Genomic DNA, 22,580 nt, shown 5'->3' on the forward strand with positions numbered 1-22,580 from the left:
GCCCACTTCACGCTCTGAAAAGCACAACCTGCTGGATAGTTGGCCCCTTTGCAGTAGAGCATGGACATGTGACAGGGTGCTCCCAATCAGACCTACCTATCCACCCCCACTTTGAATTAGGAGCCAATAAGGCAGAGAAGCAACAGACACAGGAAAGTCTCTGGGCAATGGCATTTCTGAAGTTGCCGGCCTGGCAGCAGGGCTGGCAGCATGTCCAGTGCCTGTTTTGAGGGCTCAGTGTTGCCTGCAGTGGTGACCTTCCCAGATTAGTTCTGGGGCATGCTTTAGATGTTGTTTCTGGCTGCATAATCGCTAAGACTGATTCTCCAATCTTCCGAAAACTACTCCATAGCTTTTCAATATTTATTTTCTGCTTAAATTATCTAGGCTTTATTTCTTCTTCTTCCAACTAAGAACCATGATGTTGGTCAGGGGAAAAGCCAAGAATACTGGGGAGTGCTTTGCCCTAAGAGTAGAGAAAAATGGGATATGCCACAGTAAGGGAGAGAATGGATCCCTGAAATGCATCTCAGTACCTTGCTATGAATTGCAGACAATCATATACCATCTTGTTAATTTCCATACTTTACCTCTCAAACCTTTATCAATTCATTTATTTAATACCTATTTATGTACAGCCTACTATGTATCTTATCTGGTACTATTCTAAGCACTGGGTGAAAACAGTGGACAAAACTTAAGCAATCATTTCCGTGATAACACAGGTTAAAATAAAGGGGACAAAAGTGACAGTGTCTCTGCACGTTGTACAAAAACATACACTTTTGCAGTGCCTCGTGCTATGGTTTATAGGAACACAGTGAACTGCAACAGCATCAGCAATAAATCGTCAGGACTGGCTCCTGTATTAATAGAAATTGGAGGTATATACCATAGAAAATATTGATTATGGCTTACATAAGAGTTCTTTTCCAAAGAAGGAAAAATTAATACAATGTTTTTTATTATTATTATTTTTTTATTACACTTTAAGTTCTAGGGTACATGTGCACAACGTGCAGGTTTGTTACATATGTATACATGTGCCATGTTGGTGTGCTGTACCCATTAACTCGTCATTTACATTAGGTATATCTCTTAATGCTGTCCCTCCCCCTTCCCCCCACCCCACGACAGGCCGCAGCGTGTGATGTTCCCCACCCTGTGTCCACGTGTTCTCATTGTTCAGTTCCTACCTATGAGTGAGAACATGTGGTGTTTGGTTTTCTATCTTTGCGAGAGTTTGCTGAGAATGATGGTTTCCAGCTTCATCCATGTCCCTACAAAGGACATGAACTCATCATTTTTTATGGCTGCATAGTATTCCATGGTATATATGTGCCACATTTTCTTAATCCAGTCTATCATTGATGGACATTTGGGTTGGTTCCAAGTCTTTGCTGTTGTGAATAGTGCCGCACTAAACATATGTGTGCATGTGTCTTTATAGCAGCATAATTTATAATCCTTTGTGTATATACCCAGTAAAGAGATGGCTGGGTCAAATGGCATTTCTAGTTCCAGATCCTTGAGGAATCACCACACTATCTTCCACAATGGTTGAACTATTTTACAGTCCCACCAACAGTGTAAAAGTGTTCCTATTTCTCCACATCCTCTCCAACAGCTGTTGTTTCCTGACTTTTTAATGATCGCCATTCTAACTGGTGTGAGATGGTATCTCATTGTGGTTTTGATTTGCATTTCTCTGATGGCCAGTGATGATGAGCATTTTTTTTTTTTTTTTTTTGAGACGGAGTCTCGCTCTTTTGCCCAGGCTGGAGTGCAGTGGCGCTATCTCGGCTCACTGCAAGCTGTGCCTCCCGGGTTCACGCCATTCTCCTGCCTCAGCCTCCCCAGTAGCTGGGACTACAGGCGCCTGCCACCGCGCCAGGCTAATTTTTTGTATTTTTAGTAGAAATGGGGTTTCACCATGTTAGCCAGGATGGTCTCAATCTCCTGATCTCATGATCTGCCCGCCTCGACCTCCCAAAGTGCTGGGATTACAGGCGTGAGCCACCACTCCTGGCCTGATGAGCATTTTTTCATGTGTCTTTTGGCTGCATAAATGTCTTCTTTTGAGAAGCATCTGTTCATATCCTTCGCTCACTTTTTGATGGGGTTGTTTGATTTTTTCTTGTAAATTTGTTTAAGTTCTTTGCAGATTCTGGATATTAGCCATTTGTCAGATGGGTAGATTGTAAAAATTTTCTCCCATTCTATAGGTTGCCTCTTCACTCTGATGGTAGGTTCTTTTGCTGTGCAGAAGCTCTTTAGTTTAATTAGATCCCATTTATCAATTTTGGCTTTTGTTGCCATTGCTTTTGGTGTTTTAGTCATGAAGTCCTTGCCCATGCCTATGTCCCGAACGATATTGCCTAGGTTTTCTTCTAGTGTTTTTATGGTTTTAGGTCTAACATTTAAGTCTTTAATCCGTCTTGAATTAATTTTTGTATAAGGTTTAAAGAAGGGATCCAATTTCAACTTTTTACGTACGGCTAGCCAGTTTTCCCAGCACCATTTATTAAATAGGGAATCCTTTCCCCATTTCTTGTTTTTGTCAGGTTTGTCAAAAATCAGATGGTTGTCAATGTGTGATATTATTTCTGAGGGCTCTGTCTTGTTCCATTGGTCTATATATCTGTTTTTGTACCAGTACCATGCTGTTTTGGTTACTGTAGCCTTGTAGTATAGTTTGAAGTCAGGTAGCATGATGCCTCCAGCTTTGTTCTTTTGGCTTAGGATCGTCTTGGCAATGCGGGCTCTTTTTTGGTTCCATATGAACTTTAAAGTAGTTTTTTCCAATTCTGTGAAGAAAGTCATTGGTAGCTTGATGGGGATGGCATTGAATCTATAAATTACCTTGGGCAGTATGGCCATTTTCACGATATTGATTCTTCCTATCCATGAGCATGGAATGTTCTTCCATTTGTTTGTGTCCTCTTTTATTTCATTGAGCAGTTGTTTGTAGTTCTCCTTGAAGAGGTCCTTCACATCTCTTGTAAGTTGATTCCTAGGTATTTTATTCTCTTTGAAGCAATTGTGAATGGGAATTCACTCATGATTTGGCTCTCTGTCTGTTATAGGTGTATAGGAATACTCATGATTTTTGCACATTGATTTTGTATCCTGACATTTTGCTGAAGTTGCGTATTAGCTTAAGGAGATTTTGGGCTGAGACAATGGGGTTTTCTAAATATACAATCATGTTATCTGCAAACAGGGACAATTTGACTTCCTCTTTTCCTAATTGAATACCCTTTATTTCTTTCTCTTGCCTGATTGCCCTGGCCAGAACTTTCAACACTATGTTGAATAGGAGTGGTGAGAATACAATGTTCTTTTCCCACTATTCTTGTATTACCCCTATTTCCATTTCTTTTCCAAATGTGTCTATATTACCATTAAAAGAAAAGCATAATATACAGGGAAGCTGGAAAAAGCATTGACTATTTAAAGAATGTATTTAACAGTAGATAATCTCTGTATTTATCCAGTGTCTTTCTCTCTTTTTCACACAAGCAGAACCTTGTAAGCACACAAAAATATGAGCACAAGAATCCAACTATTTTGGATTTATTTCATGAGACATAATATCTACTTGTACCTTTTTAGAAAGAAAAGCCACTTACTTGCCAAGTTTTTGAGCTTTACAAAAGTTTTGGGTTCACATTATGATATTTCTAAGTTGTACCAAAATTTAGAGATACTAAAGAGACATACTTCAGGGATTCATTCCCTCCCTTACTGTGGCATCTTCCATCTCTCTCAAGGCAAACTAACTTTCACAAAGTAACATGATTAAACATAGTTAAGTAGGGAAGGTACTACTTAAATGTGTATATATTTAATTATTCAGTAAAGCAACTAACATGACTTGGAAATCAGCCTTGGTAACCTGAGATAGATCAACCATGATAGAGCTGGTGTGACTGCATTCTTTGAGGCCTGGGATATTCTCTAAATGTGATTGATTCTACTGGACAGAATGAAGAGTACAGTTAGTAAAATTTTAGGGAACTTGAGAGTTTTTAATTAAACTCTGTGTGTTGTCCAGTCCTGTGACTTTTGCCCTGGCTCTCTTGAATGAATTCCTCTTTTTTTTTTTTTAGACAGGGTCTCACTCTCTTGCACAGGCTGGGTTCAATTGATCCTCCCACCTCAGCCTCATAAGTAGCTGGGATTGTAGGTGTGCACCACCACACCCGGAAAATTTTTAAAATATTTTTGTAGAGATGGGGTCTCACCATCTTGCTCAGGTTGGTTTCACTGAATAACCTCTTTTTCCCCTACTTTTTATTTATAGAATTAGCAGTTTAAAACTTCAGGTAAAAGAGTTCAGCGTGAAGCTTGCATCACTGTGATATATGATGCTTTATTGGCAGAATTTAGAAAATGTTTTTGTAAGTAAAACTGTGAACATAGGTCGCATCTGCGGAGGGAAACTGGGGGCCAGAGAAGGGAGAGTTTTTTCTTTTTCTTTTCTTTTCTTTTTCTTTTTTTGAGACGAAGTCTCACTCTATCACCTAGGCTGGAATACAGTTGGGTGATCTCGGCTCACTGTAACCTCCACCTCCTGGGTTCAAGCAATTCTTTTGCCTTGGCCTCCTGAGTAGCTGGGATTACAGGTGTGCCCACCACACCCAGCTAATTTTTGTATTTTTATTAGAGACGGGGTTTCACCATGTTGGCCAGAATGGTCTTGAACTCCCGACCTCAGGTGATCCTCCCACCTCAGCCTCCTAAAGTGCTGGGTTACAGGTGTGAGCCACCACACCTGGCCAGGAGACTTTTTACTGTTTATCTTTTTGTTCCTTTTGAATTGAGAACTATGTGAACATACTACCTAGTCAAAAATAAATTTTAAAATGTTGTATAATGAAAATAAAATCAGTCCTTAATTAAATAAAAGTATCCTTTAAATAAAAGTATCTTATCCATACTGTTAAAAACTTTGTCTACATCCCTGAAAAGCCACCAGATTCTTCCAGTCAGCTCAAATGTTAGTATTGAACTTACACTACCATGTCTAAGCAAGCAAACAATAAAAAGTCTTGAACCTTATGATTAGCATTACAGAATTCTGGGAAATTTTAGAGAGTTGATCCTGTATGGCACCAAAAACCTAGTATGGAAATATATTTAAATATTTAAAGAGAAGACATTAAGAAGTGGCTGGAATTTGGTCTGCTTTGAAATGTAATGTTATACTTCCATTTTCTCAGTAAAAGAGACAGAAAATAAAACATTAAAAACGTATGTAAATATGGTCTTTTGTTTATGTAAATGGGATGATTCAATGATCATTATTCTGTGACTTGTCTTTCCTACTTAATAATAAATATTGAAGAATATTCTTTTTTTTTTTTTTTTTTCGAGACAGGGTCTCACTCTGTTGCCCAGGCTGGAGTGCAGTGGCTCGAGCTCAGCTCACTGCAACCTCCCCATCCTGGGTTCAAGTGATTCTCCTGCCTCAGCCTCACGAGTAGCTGGGACTACAGGCGTGTGCCACCACGCCCAGCTAATTTTTGTATTTTTAGTAGAGGTGGGGTTTCACCATGTTGGCCAGGATGGTCTCTATCTCCTGTCCTCATGGTCCTCCCACCTTGTCCTCCCAAAGTGCTGGGATTACAGGCGTGAGCCACCGCACCCGGCCCAGAGTATTCCTTTTAAACATCCATTTAGTCAAGTACTAACATATATTAAAAGAAAGAGTTAACTTTGACTACCATAATTTTTTAAAATGTTAAATATGAGAAACTTGGTGCCCCATTTAGTGGAGAATGTATACTTTCCTAAGTTTCTTAAAGTTCATATTTTTATATACGGTAAAGCACTAACACAGGATAATACTTCTACCCTAGAGCAGCAGCGTTTAAATTCTTTGGACCACCCATTCCTTAAAAAAATTGTTGATCATAAAGGATCTTAGACTCAGAAAATCTCCAGGCACATTAGTTTTGTTTATATTACAACTTTGGGGTTTTTAAAGGTTCTTAAAGCCCAACCGTGCATCTTAAGTTAAGCACCATTGATTAAGGACCCTCTATAAATGAAAAAATATCTTTATTGCTTGTACACCTAATTGGAATGGCTACTTTGGCTGGATTTGGATGTAGAAAATTCCCCCTTTCATTCTTATTGTTACTGAGAATTTCTTCTCCTTCCTCATTCCACTGCCGGTAATCACTGTGGCCCCACCGAAGTGATCTAATGCTCTTCTTCCCACATCAAAATTCCAGATCTGCCCCTTGGCTTTGTTTTCATATCGGTTCTGTGATGACAGGACTGGGCAAGCAATAAAGGGCGTGGGGAGGCAAGAGGAAGAAGAGTAAAGAGGGGGCAACTCTAACCCTTCTCCATGTCTTACTTCTCCTTACAGCACAAAGCATGCATAAGACCTGTTATACAAATGGAAGTGAGGAGAAGGCAAAAAGAGACAATTTCTTTTTAAGTTATGGAATTACTTTGGTTGATTTATCCCCAACTTTATTCAAAATGAGATACATATCTTAGACGAATATTATCCTGACCATCATACCTTAACAAAGCATTTGAGAGTTGAACAGAAAGGTATTCCAACATCAGCAAGACTCCAACTGTCCTTTAGAGCGGCTCCAGCATACATTAACTCCAGATACCGCCTGCCTTGTTTGTCTTCAGAGAGAGGAATGTGGAAATAATCCTTAAAAATCAATAGCATATTATGAAAACAGTACATCCCTACATTACTAGACCAGAAATATACTCTCTTTCCCTTTACATTGTTTTCCTCTGGGCATTATAATTGTTTGGGACAAAGGGAAGAAGTATTAAATAGGGGTTCTTAACTTAGAGAACTTCCAAAACATTTATGGGTAGAATTTAGATGGGAAGAAACTACATCTTTATTTTATTAACTCTAAATGAAATTGAGATTTTCTTTCAACTATACATGTAGGCAGCAAATTAAAGTAGGAGTAGTCGCTGTACCTGTGACTGACACCAATAAAAGTCACAGATGTTTTCATATCACATTATAGTTGTTGCAAATATTTCAAAATATTATTTCTACTGATCTGTATTTTGAAAATACAATAGTTATTAGATGAGCTGCTAGAGCATGTTAGTTAATGTGTTAATTAGGAAGTCCACATGTCACTATATCATACATTTGCTTTTTAATATTTGAAAATGTATTTCAATATAACAAATTTCATTTCTATCATATCTGTTTTATTTTACGCATTTAAAGACATTCTGAGAAGCAGTCTATAGACATCACCAGACTTCCAAAAGGATTAATAAAACATAGAGGTTAAGATCCCTTGTGTTACAAGATTTAGATTTCAATCATCATAATAATATACTGAATATCATGTAACTATGGTTCAGTAAATGCCGCTTAGCAAATAGGAATGACCATCTCCAAGTTAAATATTTGTTGATCAGAAACTAAACATTTTGCTTAATTTTTTTATTTTAGAGTGAACATTTATATGAAATTTATAAGGAAGATACTGTACCCAAGTTATTTCTTATCCTGGCTCTGTGATCCTAGGTAAGATAGTCAACCTCTCTGAGCTTCAGTTTTTCCTGAATGCAAAATGAAGCCATAGCTCACAAGTTCTCTAAAGTCCTCTCTGCTTCCAAAATCCTTCGGTTCTTTGTAGTTGTTTGCTCACCAAATAAGACATTTATCTGATGACTGGCATGTCCCACGTATATAGCCTGAAGTTGGTGTCTTGCTTTTGTCCTTTGATGAAGAATAGCAATAATATTATCTGGCCTATGCACAACCCACACATTCCCTAAAAAGAAGTCAGACTTTTTTTTTTCTTGATAATTGACTGGCTCTTTTTGCTTTTTTGTCTAACACCACCAGAGTTACTATCTTCTTATAAATCTATTGTGTAAGCAAATAATAGTATTTTCAAATAGTTTTCGTTCCCTGTTTGCTGAAAATGTACCCAATAGCATCTCTACCCTTTGTACATTTTTAAATGCACTGCATTGTTAAAATTAATATACATTTTGGTGGCTTGGGAACGAAGTACATACCTTTATCATCAGCTTGACAACCTCCACAGTTTCATCTGCTGAAACATCAAACGGTTCAAAAGATCCTTCAAAGGCGATGAAAATCCTCATTGTACAATTACCTTTTCAAACAAAAAATATCCAACTTTTTCAAAGATCCTCCTGGATGGCTAGAAAAATTCCAGTTCACAATTATGGACAAAAATGATAGCCAGAGGCAGCTGTCACTGTCTAGCCTCAAAGGTAAGTTGTAGAATGTGAAGAGCCTAGTCCCACAGTGCCACAGTATCAGGCAACACAGACACCAGCTACTTTGGAGGAAATATTTATCTGCGGAAGGCAGTAGTCAATAGCCACCTTATTCCTATATTACGGAAACCAGCAAACTTGACAATGGTTGAGGCAAGTATGGACAAGCTTCAAGCATGTGATACAAAAATGCTACTCATAAATTACACTTTTGTGATGTGGTCCCCATCAACTGACTCCTGAATTCTTATTTACATAAGTACAGCTGATTGAAGAACCCTTAAAAATAGATATTTGATTGGGATGCACTAGCACAGGGTGAAGCAAAACAAGAGTTGATTTTATTGAATGTGATAATCCTGAAAGTTCTCTGTAAATAACTCTTGAGCTGAAACATTCTGGTTTCCATAACAACTTTGTGTACTTGTTCTCTGGCAGTATTTATAATCCTGCCACAGGGTACAGAACAATACCCACTTGCACCAGGGAGATGAATGTGTAGGCAAATCATTCTGTGGCTTTCTCTTCTGATTTCTGTGTAATTAGAATCTGCTGAGTAGCAACACAATATAGTTGGTATTTTCTTTAATCTTTGCCTTTATGTTATTTAGAACAATTTCCCATTGTTATCTCCTTCAACCCCCACTTAGTGTTGGTGGAAAATATTTCAAACCCGCTCAATAAGTGAGCAAATAAGCTGAACATGGTGGCACATGCCTGCTATCCCACCTACTCAGGAGGCTGAGATGGGAGGATAGTTTGAGCCCAGAAGTTTGGGGGTGTAATGTGCTGTGATTACACCTGCTAATAGCCACTGCTCTACAGCCCAGGGAACATAGCAAGAATCTGTCTCTTCAATATAATAGAAGAAAATACTCCATTTATAAAAGGAAAGATAATGTATTAAGAATAAACTTGGCTGGGTGCAGTGGCTCACGCCTGTAATCCCAGCACTTTGGGAGGCCAAGTCGGGCAGATCACTTGAGGTCAGGAGTTCGAGACCAGCCTGGCCAACATGGTGAAACCTTGTCTCTACTAAAAATACAAAAATTAGCCAGGTGTGGTGGCACATGCCTGTAATCCCAGCTACTCTGGTGGCTGAGGCACAAGAATCACTTGAACCCTGGAGGCAGAGGTTGCAGTGAGCTGAGATCACACCACTGCACTCCAGCCTGGGCACTGCACTCCAGCCTGGGCAACAGAGTGAGACTCTGTCTCAAAAAAAAAAAAAAAAAGAAAAAGAAAAAGAAAAAAAGAAGGAAAGAGAGAGACAGAAAGAAAGAAGAAAGAAAGATCTTAACAAGAAATGTGTAAGAGCTGTATAACATAAACATAAAATACAATCAATAAACATAAAAAAGGGCTGAACAAGTGTCAGGTATATCATAACCTTGGAAGGAAGGTTCAAAATTATTTAAAGTCATCAATTCTTCCTAAATTCATCTATAAATTAATATTATCTCAATAAAAATACAAGCAAGATTTTTTTGTTTATGTAAGCAAGATGGTTCTAAAATTCATGTAGAGAAAACAGGCAAGGATAACTGGAAAAACTCTGGAAAAGAAAAGTAATGAGGGGGCACTCACCTACTAGATGTTAGAGTTTACTATAAGGCTACAGTAATTAAAACAGGATGGTACAGGCACATGAAGAGTCAGAAAAATCAATGTAAAAATAGAAAGCATAGAAATGGATTCAAATACATAAAAGAATTTAGTGTATGGTAAAAGTGACATCTAACTAATCAGTGGAGGTAGAGTGGGAAAATAAGATAAATTATTAGTAGTGTTGGATTAACCAGGTAGTCACCTGAAAAAAACACTGGAGCCTTACTTTTTACCTTACAGCAGGAGAAATTAAAAATGAGTCTAAAACAAGTTTAAAAATTTAAATGTGAAAAATTGAATCATGGAAACTTTAGTCTTCTTACATTTCATGAGATTTTTCAATCATCTTGAGTAATAAGACCTTTCCAACTGTGACAAAAATTCCTAAAGCTGTAAAAGAAAACTTTGATCAATTCAACTTTTTTTTTTTACATCTACATGGAAAAGTAATTTGATATAAAGCCAGGGATAAATAAAGTTAGAAAAATATCTGCAGCTGGGCATGGTGGCTCACACCTGTAATCCCAGCACTTTGGGAGGCAGAGGCGGGCGGCTCACAAGGTGAAGAGATAGAGACGATCCTGGCCAACATGGTGAAACCCTGTCTCTACTAAAAATGACAAAAATTATCCGGGTGTGGTGGCGGGCGCCTGTAATCCCAGCTACTTGGGAGGCTGAGGCAGGAGAATCACTTAAACCCTGGAGGTGGAGGTTGCTGTGAGCCGAGATCGCACCACTGCACTCCAGCCTGGTGACACAGCGAGACTCTGTCTCAAACAAAAAAAACAAAAAAAAAAAAAAAGAAAAAGAAAAAGAAAAATACCTGCAATTCTTGGTAGAGATAAAAGGTGCGTTTAATATATAAAGAGCACCCACAAAAATTTTAAGGACATGATGCCATTTTTTACCAGGAAATTGGAAAAGATCCAAAAGTTTGATTACACATTCTTGCTGAGTTTGTTCCAATGATGCTTTGCCATAGGGAATGTGATTTGGTACAACCCTGTATAAAGGAAAATTTGGAAATATATATTAAAATTACAAATGCACATATTCTTTGACCCCACGATTTAATTTCTAGAACTTTATTTTTACAAATATTTATATGCTTATTTGCAAAATGATATAGGTGTGACATTATTCATTGCAGAGTTGTTTGTAATAGCAAAAGATTAGAAACACCTTTCATGTCCATCAATAGGGAACTGATTAAACAAATTATTTTTCATTCATACAAGACTATACAGCTATTGAAAAGAACAAAGAAGTTTTTTCTGTACCACTATTTAAAAATCTTTAAGGTATATCATTTTGTGAAAAAAGCAAGCTATAAAATACAGCGTGCAGTACATTGCCATTTGTGGAAAAAAGGGGAAAAATTGTATCTATATCTATAGATATGGACATAAATCTGTTTTGTGCATATACCTCAAAATCTCTGGAAATATATTCAGAAAACTGGAAAATTTGGTGCCTGTGGAGAGGAGACTTAAGCGTCAAGGGTGAGGACAATATTTTTCATCATATTATATTTTTCTTTTAAATAGATTTTATTTTATTTTTATTTTTATTTTATTTTTTAGAGTAGTGTTAGGTTCACAGCAAAATTGGGTGGAAAGTATAGAGAGTTCCCATATGCCCCCTCCCTCCACATATGACAGTATCCTTCACTATCAAAATCCTGAACCAGAATGGTTCATTTTTTTACAAATGGTGAACATAGATTGATACATCATTATCACCCACAGTCTGTAGTTTACACTAGGGTGTTGTACAGCACTCTTGATGCCGTATATTTTATGGATTTTGACAAATGTATAATGACCTGTATCCACCATTATAGTATCATAGAGGGTAATTTCACTGCCCTAAAAATCCTCTGTGTTCTGTTTATTCATCGCCCATTTCCTTCACCTGTCCCCCAATCCTGGCAATGAAGAACATCTTGGTTGCTTCCAAGTTTTGGAAATTATAAATAAAACTGGCATAAATATCTGTATACAGGTTTTTGTTTGGATATAAGTTTTCAACTCGTTTGAAGAAACACCAAGGATCATGACTGGGGGATCGTATGGTAAGAGTATGTTTAGTTTTTTAAGAAACTGCCAAACTGTCTTCTGGAGTGACTGTACCATTTTGCATTCCCACTAGTAATGAATGAGAGTTCAGTTCCTGTTTCTCCACATCCTCACCAGGGCTTAATACAGTGTTTGTTATTATCTTTTTATTCTTTTTAAATTTTGAACCATGTGAATGCATTAAATGAAATAAAATGAAAAAAAAAAAAAAAAGAGTCCAACTTGCAGCCCTTCCAAGAAGCCTTCTTGATGTCACCAGGGAAGTTGACTTGTTTTCTCTATTCCCCTGCTGCATCATACATTCTTTAACTACAGGATCTTTTATACTGCATCAATTTATTGTGTCAGTGACAGCCTCCTCCACTAGACTGTGAGCTTCCTGATGGTGGGGCAGTGTCTTATTCTCCTTTGTATCCCCAGTGGCCTAGCCCAGAGCCTCACAATGAATGAATAGACAAGCTAGATTAATATCATTAAAAATTGCTTTGTAACAATAAAATGACAGGTAGACTTGAAAAACTCATAGCAGTTTAGAGACAGCTTAAAATGATAAGGATTACACTTGATTCTCTCAGTTGCAATTTAGGAACAGCTTGCCTTAGCATCTAGAGGCCCTTTTTGAGTTATTTTTCTTTTTTCCAAGAGTGATAAAACTAAGTTAGTTAGCCTACTGGTGACCTCCTACATGCAATGGAACATGCTAGGTCTTTGGAAGATTTGGTCCTAAATATGATCTTAAGGGATTTGCTATGAGTAGGGAAGATGACAGATGTCCAAAACACCTGGACCAGGGACTGTATTATAGGATGAAGTATAAGAAAGGTGTGAATAAAATAGAAGGTATGGAGGTGAAGACACATTTGATCTGAGATAAGATATATTGTTAATTCATTTATTCATTCAATACATGCACACTGTAGGAAAGTTGTGGTATCCTTCTTCATCCATCATAAGGGTCATGGCCAACACTCCTATAACAAAAGACAGATTAATAAGAGAAAAGCATAACAAATGAATTTAATCAAAGCTTTAGTGACATGGGGAACTTCAGAAATGAAGATTCAAAGACCCAGGGAAAACTGTCCATTTTAATGCTTAGATTTGATGAAGAATGAACAGCCATGTAGAAATGAAATTGGACAAAGGGGTATAATCTAATGGTAATTGACTGAGGGGGAAAACTCAGCAAGGCCTGTCTGTTCATAGTCTTCTTGGCCTCTCTGTGTAGCACCCCTTCCTCCCAGGTGTAGGACAGGACCCCTCTGGAATGAGGGTCTTTAAAGGAGAAGGGAGAGAGTCACCTTTCTAGGTTTTATAGCTTACATTAGAGATGAGGAGTTCTAGTTTTTATGTCCTGCATTGGGGAAGAGGAATTCTGGTTTCTTTCACTCCCTTCAGGGGAGGAGGAAGTGTGGGAAATCAGAGGGCAGGAGAAGGTTGAGAGAGACTTTGCTTCTGAGGCTGCTTCTGAGGCCTTCCAGTTTTCTTAATTCAAAGTACTCAGTACACCAAAGTGACATACTTTTGAGTATCATTTTCTAAGCTGAGCAGCACTGAGCCCCTAATATGTGTCAGGCACTGTTCTGCACTGGATTATTGCAGTGAACAAGACATGGAGCTTCCAGTGTAGTGTGTATATGTGTGTATGTGTCTTTGGGGTGGAGAGGAGAGTAAGACTAGGTAGGGAATCGGGGGAAGGCAAATACAATAATTAAGTAACTAATAAATAAGGAAGCTCTGTTTAAAGAGAATGGTCAAATAGTAGGGCTAAACATGGAAAAAGTAAATAATACAAAATAAATATAACGAATTAGGAAAGGAATTGCTTGCTGGGAATAACAGTAGGGAATAATTAGATTAAATGCAGGGAAAACAAATAAATAGCAAGATGACACATATCAAGAGAGAAAGAGAAGGAAAAATAGTGTTACAAGAAGATCTGGATGCACATGAAAAGAAACAGCCATGCCACAATCAGTGACTAATATTTTAGTCCACTGTCCTCTTCTACATTTCAAAAATGGAAATCAGTTTCTTGATTCTTATTTCTGAGCTTAAAGCGTAGCATTCTACCTATTATAGTTTAACTCTTTAGGTTCCTTTAAAAGGCTTTGTCAAATTGTCCTTGTTTGCAGATGACATGATTGTATATTTAGAAAACCCCATCATCTCAGACCAAAATCTCCTTAAGCTGATAAGCAACTTCAGCAAAGTCTCAGGATACAAAATCAATGTGCAAAAATCACAAGCATTCCTATACACCAATAATAGACAAACAGCCAAATCATGAGCAAACTCCCATTTACAATTGCTACAAAGAGAATAAAATACCTAGGAATACCACTTACAAGGGATGTGAAGGACCTCTTCAAGGAGAACTACAAACCACTGTTCAAGGACATAAGAGAGGATGCAAACAAATGGAAAAACATTCCATGATCATGGATAGGAAGAATCAATATCATGAAAATGGCCATACTGCCCAAAGCAATTTATAGATTCAATGCTATTCCCATCAAGTTTCCGTTGACTTTCTTCACAGAATTAGAAAAAACTACTTTAAATTTCATACGGAACCAAAAAAGAGCCAGTATAGCCAAGACAATCCTAAGCAAAAAGAACAAAGCTGGAGGCATCACACTACCTGACTTCAAACTATACTACAAGGCTACAGTAACCAAAACAGCATGGTACTGGTACCAAAACAGATATATAGACCAATGGAACAGGACAGAGGCCTTAGAAATAACACATCTACAACCATCTGACCTTTGACAAATCTGACAAAAACAAGCAATGAGCGAAAGGATTCCCTATTTAATAAATGGTGTTGGGAAAACTGGCTAGCCATATGTGGAAAACTGAAACTGGACCCCTTCCTTACACCTTATACAAAAATTAACTCAAGATGGATTAAAGACTTAAACGTAGCACCTAAAACCATAAAAACACTAGAAGAAAACCTAGGCAATACCATTCAGGACATAGACATGGGCAAAGACTTTATGACTAAAACACCAAAAGCAATGGCAACAAAAGCCAAAATTGATAAATGGGATCTAATTAAACCAAGAGCTTCTGCACAGCAAAAGAAAATATCATCAGAGTGAACAGGCAACCTACAGAATGGGAGAAAATTTTTGCAATCTATCCATCTGACGAAGGGCTAATATCCAGAATCTACAGGGAACTTAAACAAATTTACAAGAAAAAAACAAACAACCCCATCACAAAGTGGGCAAAGGATATGAACAGACACTTCTCAAAAGAAGACATTTATGTGGCCAACAAACATATGAAAAAAAGCTCATCACTGGTCATTAGAGAAACGCAAATCAAAACCACAATGAGGTACCATCTCATGACAGTTAGAATGGTGATCATTAAAAAGTCAGGAAGCAGCAGATGCTGGAGAGGATGTGAAGAAATAGGAACGCTTTTACACTGTTGGTGGGAGTGTAAATTAGTTCAACCATTGTGGAAGACAGTGTGGCAGTTTTTCAAGGATCTAGAACCAGAAATACCATTTGATCCAGCAATTCCATTACTGGATATATACCCAAAGGGTTATAAATCATTCTACTATAAAGACACATGCACACGTATGTTTATTGCAGCACTATTCACAATAGCAAGACTTGGAACCAACCCAAATGCCCATCAGTGATAGACTGGATTAAGAAAATGTGGCACATATACACCATGGAATACAATGCAGCCATAAAAAAGGATGAGTTCATGTCCTTTGCAGGGAAATGGATGAAACTGGAAACCATCATTCTCAGCAAACTAACACAGGAACAGAAAACCAAACACTGCATGTTCTCACTCATAGGTGGGAGCTGAACAATGAGAACACATGGACATAGGGAGGGGAACATTAGGAGATAGTTGGGGGAGGGATAGCACTAGGAGAAATACCTAATGTAGATGATGGGTTGATGGGTGCAGCAAACCACCATGGCACGTGTATACCTATGTAACAAACCTGAACATTCTGCACATGTATCCCAGAACTTAAAGTATATATATATATACTTTATATATATATATATAAAGCTTTGAAATAATTACATGCTTATATTGATTTTAAAATATTTTCTGATTTATGACATATTGATACATGCCATACATGTTATTGATATGTACAGAATAACAAGAAGAATTTTATGTTACATGGTAAATAGTATTGTAAATCAATGCTGAATGATTGGTGGTCCTTTATGATACTATTTACCTTAGAAGTATCTGCTTTGGTATTAAAATGTCAATGCTGATGTGTTGAGAAAGAATTGATAGTATCTATTTTTAATATCTAACTATGCTTTTATTATTGTGACTTTTAAAATTTGTCATTGAGTTTTGTTCTTTCTTTCCATCTAAGAAAGCATAAATATGCATTTGAATCATCTGGTGATCCTTTTTATATGTTGTTTCTCACTGAGAAGTTCTAGAGTGGGACCTGGGATTTTCAATTTAACAAACTCCCTGGACCATACTTTGTTTTGTTATTTGTTTGTTTTTGTTGTTGTTGTTGTTTTTTGAGGTGAAGTCTCGCTCTGTTGCACAGGCTGGAGTACAGTGGCACCATCTCAGCTTACTGCAACCTCCACCTCCTGGGTTCAAACAATTCTCCTGCCTCAGCCTCCCAAGTAGCTGGGAACACAGACGCACACCACCATGCCTGGCTAATTTCTGTATTTTTAGTACGAACAGAGTTTTGCCATGTTGGCCAGGCCGGTCTTGAATTCCTGACCTCAAGTGATCCGCCTGCTTTGGCTTCCCGAAGTGCTGGGGTTACAGGCTTGAGCCACCGTGCCCGGCCTCCCTGGACTGTACTTTGAATAACAAGGAACTAGAAGTTATATGGAGCTTTTAAAAAAGTAATTGTAAAGAGAAAGAATTTTTGTCCCAGCTGCCTCCCAATTTAATACAAAGAAAAGCAAAAGAATATTGTCCTTTAAAATTCACCTAAAAATAGTTTCACAAAACAGTGGTTTTAATCTTGCATTATTTGGTTATTACTATTATCTGATATACCTAGTGTCTTTAATTGGATCATCTAAACACATGGCAAATGCAATTGAACAGTTCCCTCATGTCTTTATTTTTGGAAGTGAAAAAACTAGGGGCAGATGCATCTCATTAAATTGCTAAGATCAATAAAGACTTAACTATAACCAAGATGGAAGCTGGGAGAATTTCCAGACATTAGAGCTCATCACTAGATGCAAAGACTCTTTCAAGGAAGTGAAATTGTGCAATTGATAGCCAGAATAAACTCATGCTTGATATAGGAAATAACAAGCAGTAAACAGGAAAGAAATCTACAATTCGGAAAATAAGCAGTATTTAGGAAAATAGCAGTTATAAAACAGTTTATTGTCAACTAAAATCGAACAAACAGTAGGCTAATTGAAGTACTATGTACCATTGTGTTAGTTGGAATGTTTTATATCAGTGCAGGACTTGTAAATTAAATTATAACTTTAACCACTGTCCCATTTAGTAGAATGAAACACCTCATGCTTAGCAGTCTCCTTTCTGCTATCACATCCCCTATCTTGTGTTTAAATTGTAGAGAAAGCTCTTAAATATTCATCGAAGCCCCACAGATAAGGACGGTGCCTTCTCTGATCTTCTGTGTTCTCATTTTTGTTCAGTATTCCCCATTCTGTGGATTTTCCTTCTCTGCCTTAAGAATGTGTTTGGTCATGCAGTCTGCGGAAGAGTGTTGGGATCAGGGGTGAGAATTGATCAAATATGAGGTGGCGATAGCTGACAATTAAATCTTTGAAATCTTTCTTTTTTCTGGATCCAAAGAAAAGAATTAATGTAGGCATTTGAGATACCATTGTAAGGGTTCCATGTGGAAAAAACTGTGAGGCAGGAGCCAAGGATTCTCAAAACCTGCTTGACGTATGCTAAAGACTATCTTTAAATATATTTATTTAGTATAGTAGTTTTATTTGAAAGGTGCAAAGGAGGCTGCCTGTAAATGATCAAAGTGCCTCTCAAAGTGATGGGATTACAGGCATGAGACACTGCACTTAATCCCAGTGTACAGATCTTTTATTACCTCCTTGGTTAAATTCTTTTCTAAGTATTTTATTCTTTTTGATACTATAATAAATTGAATTATTTTTTAATTTTTTTCTTGGATAGTTTATTGTTAATGTATACAAATCCTACAAAACGTTTAAATGTTCATGTTGTATTCTGCAACTTTACTGAATTCATTTATTAGTTCTAACAGTTTCTTGATGTAGTTTTTAGAGTTTTCTATGTGTAAGATCATATCATCTGCAAAGACAATTTTACTTCTTCCCTTCCAATTTGTATGTCTTAGATTTCATTTTATTGCCTAGTTATTCTGACTAGGACTTCCAGTATTATATATTGAAAATAATTGGTGAGAGTGGGTTATTAGTCGGTTTACATGCTGCTGATAAAGACACACCTGAGACTGGGAAGAAAAACAGGTTTAATTGGACTTACAGTTCCATGTGGCTAGGTAGGCCTCAGAATCATGGAGGGAGGCAAAAGACACTTCTTACATGGCAGTGGCAAGAGAAAAATGGGGAAGATGCAAAAGCAGAAATCCCTGATAAAACCATCAGATTTCACGAGATTTATTTACTATCATGAGAACAATATGGGGGAAACTGCCCCCATTATTCAAATTGTCTCCCACCGGGTCCCTCCCACAATATGTGGCAATTATGGGAGTACAATTCAAGATGAGATTTGGGTGGGGACACAGAGCCAAACCATATCAGTGGGCATCCTTGTCTTGTTCTTGTTTTAGAGGAAAAGCTTTCGGTTTTTCACCCTTGAGTTTGATGTTGCTGTGGGCTGGCCACATATGATCTTTATATTGTATTGAAGTATATTACTTCCGTTTGTAATGGAGGTAATATACTCGACATTTGTCGAGAGTGGATTTGTTAATCATAAAAGGATATTGAATTTTGTTAAATGATTTTTTCTGTATCAATTGGGATGATCATATGATTTTTGTCCTTCATTTTTTTATTCTATTTTTTATGGTTTTCTTTTTTTATTTTATTATTATTATACTTTAAGTTTTAGGGTACATGTGCACATACTGCAGGTTTGTTACATATGTATACATGTGCCATGTTGGTGTGCTGCACCCATTAACTCGTCATTTAGCATTAGGTATAGCTCCTAATGCTATCCGTCCCCCCTCCCCCCACCCCACAACAGTCCCTGGTGTGTGATGTTCCCCTTCCTGTGTCCATGTGTTCTCATTGTTCAATTCCCACCTGTGAGTGAGAACATGTGGTGTTTGGTTTTTTGTCCTTGCGATAATTTGCTGAGAATGATGGTTTCCAGCTTCATCCATGTCCCTACAAAGGACATGAACTCATCATTTTTTATGGCTGCATAGTATTCCATGGTGTATATGTGCCACATTTTCTTAATCCAGTCTATCATTGTTGGACATTTGGGTTGGTTCCAAGTCTTTGCTATTGTGAATAGTGCCACAATAAACATACATGTGCATATGTCTTTATAGCAGCATGATTTATAAACCTTTGGCTATATACCCAGTAATGGGATGGCTGGGTCAAATGGTATTTCTAGACCTAGATCCCTGAGGAATTGCCACACTGACTTCCACAATGGTTGAACTAGTTTACAGTCCCACCAACAGTGTAAAAGTGTTCCTATTTCTCCACATCCTCTCCAGCACCTGTTGTTTCCTGACTTTTTAATGATTGCCATTCTAACTGGTGTGAGATGGTATCTCATTGTGGTTTTGATTTGCATTTCTCTGACGGCCAGTGATGATGAGCATTTTTTCATGTGTTTTTTGGCTGCATAAATGTCTTCTTTTGAGAAGTGTCTGTTCATATCCTTTGCCCACTTTGTGATGGGGTTGTTTGTTTTTTTCTTGTAAATTTGTTTGAGTTCATTGTAGATTCTGGATATTAGCCCTTTGTCAGACGAGTAGATTGCAAAAATTTTCTCCCATTCTGTAGGTTGCCTGTTCACTCTGATGGTGGTTTCTTTTGCTGTGCAGAAGCTCTTTAGCTTAATTAGATCCCATTTGTCAATTTTGGCTTTTGTTGCCATTGCTTTTGGTGTTTTAGACATGAAGTCCTTGCCCATGCCTATGTCTTGAATGGTATTGCCTAGGTTTTCTTCTAGGGTTTTTTATGGTTTTAGGCCTAACATGTAAGTCTTTAGTCCATCTTGAATTAATTTTTGTATAAGGTGTAAGGAAGGGATCCAGTTTCAGCTTTCTACATATGGCTAGCCAGTTTTCCCAGCATCATTTATTAAATAGGGAATCCTTTCCCCATTGCTTGTTTTTGTCAGGTTTGCCAAAGATCAGACGGTTGTAGATATGTGGCATTATTTCTGAGGGCTCTGTTCTGTTCCATTGGTCAATATCTCTGTTTTGGTACCAGTACCATGCTGTTTTGGTTACTCTGGCTAGGGCAATCAGGCAGGAGAAGGAAATAAAGGGCATCCAATTAGGAAAAGAGGAAGTCAAATTGTCCCTGTTTGCAGATGACATGATTGTATATCTAGAAAACCCCATCGTCTCAGCCCAAAATCTCCTTAAGCTGGTAAGCAACTTCAGCAAAGTCTCAGGATATAAAATCAATGTGCAAAAATCACAAGCATTCTTATACACCAATAACAGACAAACAGAGAGCCAAATCATGAGTGAACTCCCATTCACAATTGCTTCAAAGAGAATAAAATACCTAGGAATCCAACTTACAAGGGATGTGAAGGACCTCTTCAAGGAGAACTACAAACAACTGCTCAATGAAATAAAAGAGGATACAAACAAATGGAAGAACATTCCATGCTCATGGGTAGGAAGAATCAATATCGTGAAAATGGCCATACTGCCCAAGGTAATTTATAGATTCAATGCCATCCCCATCAAGCTACCAATGACTTTCTTCACAGAATTGGAAAAAATTAGTTTAAAGTTCATATGGAACCAAAAAAGAGCACACATTGCCAAGTCAATCCTAAGCCAAAAGAACAAAGCTGGAGGCACCACGCTACCTGCCTTCATTCTTTTAATGTAGTGTATCACATTTATTGATTTGCTTATATTGAATCATCCTTGCATCTAGGGATAAATCCCACTTGATTGTGGTGTATGGTTCTTTTAATATGCTGTTGAATTTGGTTTGCTAGTATTTTGTTGAGGATTTTTGCATCCATGTTAATCAGGAATATTATTCTGTAATTTTCTTTTCTTGTAATGTCTTTCTCTGGCTTTGATATCAAGGTGAGACTGGCCTCATAAAATAAGTTTGGAAGTATTCCCTGCCTTTCTATTTTTTGGAAAAATTTGAGAAGGATTAGTATTTATTCTTCTTTAAATGTCTGGTAGAATTCACCAGTGAAGTCAGGTCCTCGGCTTTTCTTTGATGGGATTTTTTTCTTATGTGTGCAAATGTGTAGGGTACATGAGCTATTTTATTACATGTGTGTAATGTGCAGTGATGAAGTCAGGGTATTAAGGGTGTCTGTCACCAAAGTATGATACATTTTTGTTAAGTATAGTTATCCTACTCTGCAATCAAACATTGAATTTATTTCTTCTATCTTACTGTATGTTTGTACTCTTTAACCCACTTCTCTTTAACCTCCTCCTTTCCTACTCTACTCATCCTTCCCAGTCTCTTTGATCTGGTTTTACACTCTACCTCCATGTGTCCAGATATTTCATCTCCTTCATATAAGTGAGAACTTGCGATATTTGTTCTTCTGTGCCTGGCTTATTTCACTTAAGATAATGACTTCCTGTTTCATCCATTTTGTTACAAATGATATGATTTCATTGTTTTGAATGACTGAATAGTATTCCACTGTGTATACATATTTTCTTTATCCATTCATCCATTGTTGGGCACTTAGGTTGATTCCAAATCTTTGGTATTGTGAATAGTGTTACAATAAACATACAAGTTCAGGTATCCCTTTGTTATAATGATATATTTTCCTTTGGGTCGATACTCAGCAGTGAAATTGCTGAATCAAACTTTTAGTTTTTTTGAGAAATCTCCATACTGTTTTCTATAGTGGCTATGAAAGTTTACATTCTCACCAAGAGTATATAAGAGTTCCCTTTTCTCCACATGCCCACTAACAATTGTTATTTTTTGTCTTTTTAACAATTTCCATTTTGACTGAGGTAAGATGATATCTCATTGTGGTTTTGATTTTCATTTCCCTGATGATTAGTGGTGCTGAGCGTTTTTTTATAAACGTTTTGGCTGTTTTTATGTCTTCTTTTGAGAAGTATCTATTTGTGTCTCTTGCTCACTGTTTAACGGAGTTATTTGTTTTTTTCTTTTTTTCCTATTGAGTTCCTTGTATATTCTGGATATTAGTCCCCTGTTGGACAGTTTGCAAATATTTTCTCCCATTCAACAGGTTGTCTCTTCATTCTGTTGATTATTTCTTTTGCTGTGCAGTGGCTTTCTAGTTTAATTAAGTCATGAGAGATTTATGATTACTGATTCAATCACCTTCCTCATTATTGGTCTGTTTAGATTTTCTGTTTCTTCATGATTCAGTCTTGGTTGTATATTTCTAGGAATTTATGCATTTCTTCTAGGTTAT

The 22,580-nt window shown here is 37.3% G+C and overlaps 1 protein-coding gene across 1 annotated transcript in view; it reads right to left on the reverse strand.

Annotated features, from left to right (window-relative positions):
- ANKUB1 (ankyrin repeat and ubiquitin domain containing 1) overlaps positions 1–8,495 on the reverse strand; it is a 31,574-nt gene extending 23,079 nt beyond the window's left edge. Inside the window, exons 1-2 of the mRNA XM_002814171.5 lie at positions 8,041–8,495; positions 6,542–6,685 (exon numbers count right to left, since the gene is read on the reverse strand). Of these exons, the coding sequence (XP_002814217.3) occupies positions 6,542–6,685; positions 8,041–8,130 (234 nt within the window). The 5' untranslated portion in view covers positions 8,131–8,495. The remainder of the gene's footprint in view (positions 1–6,541; positions 6,686–8,040) is intronic.
- Between the last annotated feature and the right edge of the window lie 14,085 nt (positions 8,496–22,580).

This window comes from Pongo abelii, chromosome 2 (assembly GCF_028885655.2).
Source record: "Pongo abelii isolate AG06213 chromosome 2, NHGRI_mPonAbe1-v2.0_pri, whole genome shotgun sequence".
NCBI classification, from domain to species: Eukaryota; Metazoa; Chordata; class Mammalia; order Primates; family Hominidae; genus Pongo; species Pongo abelii.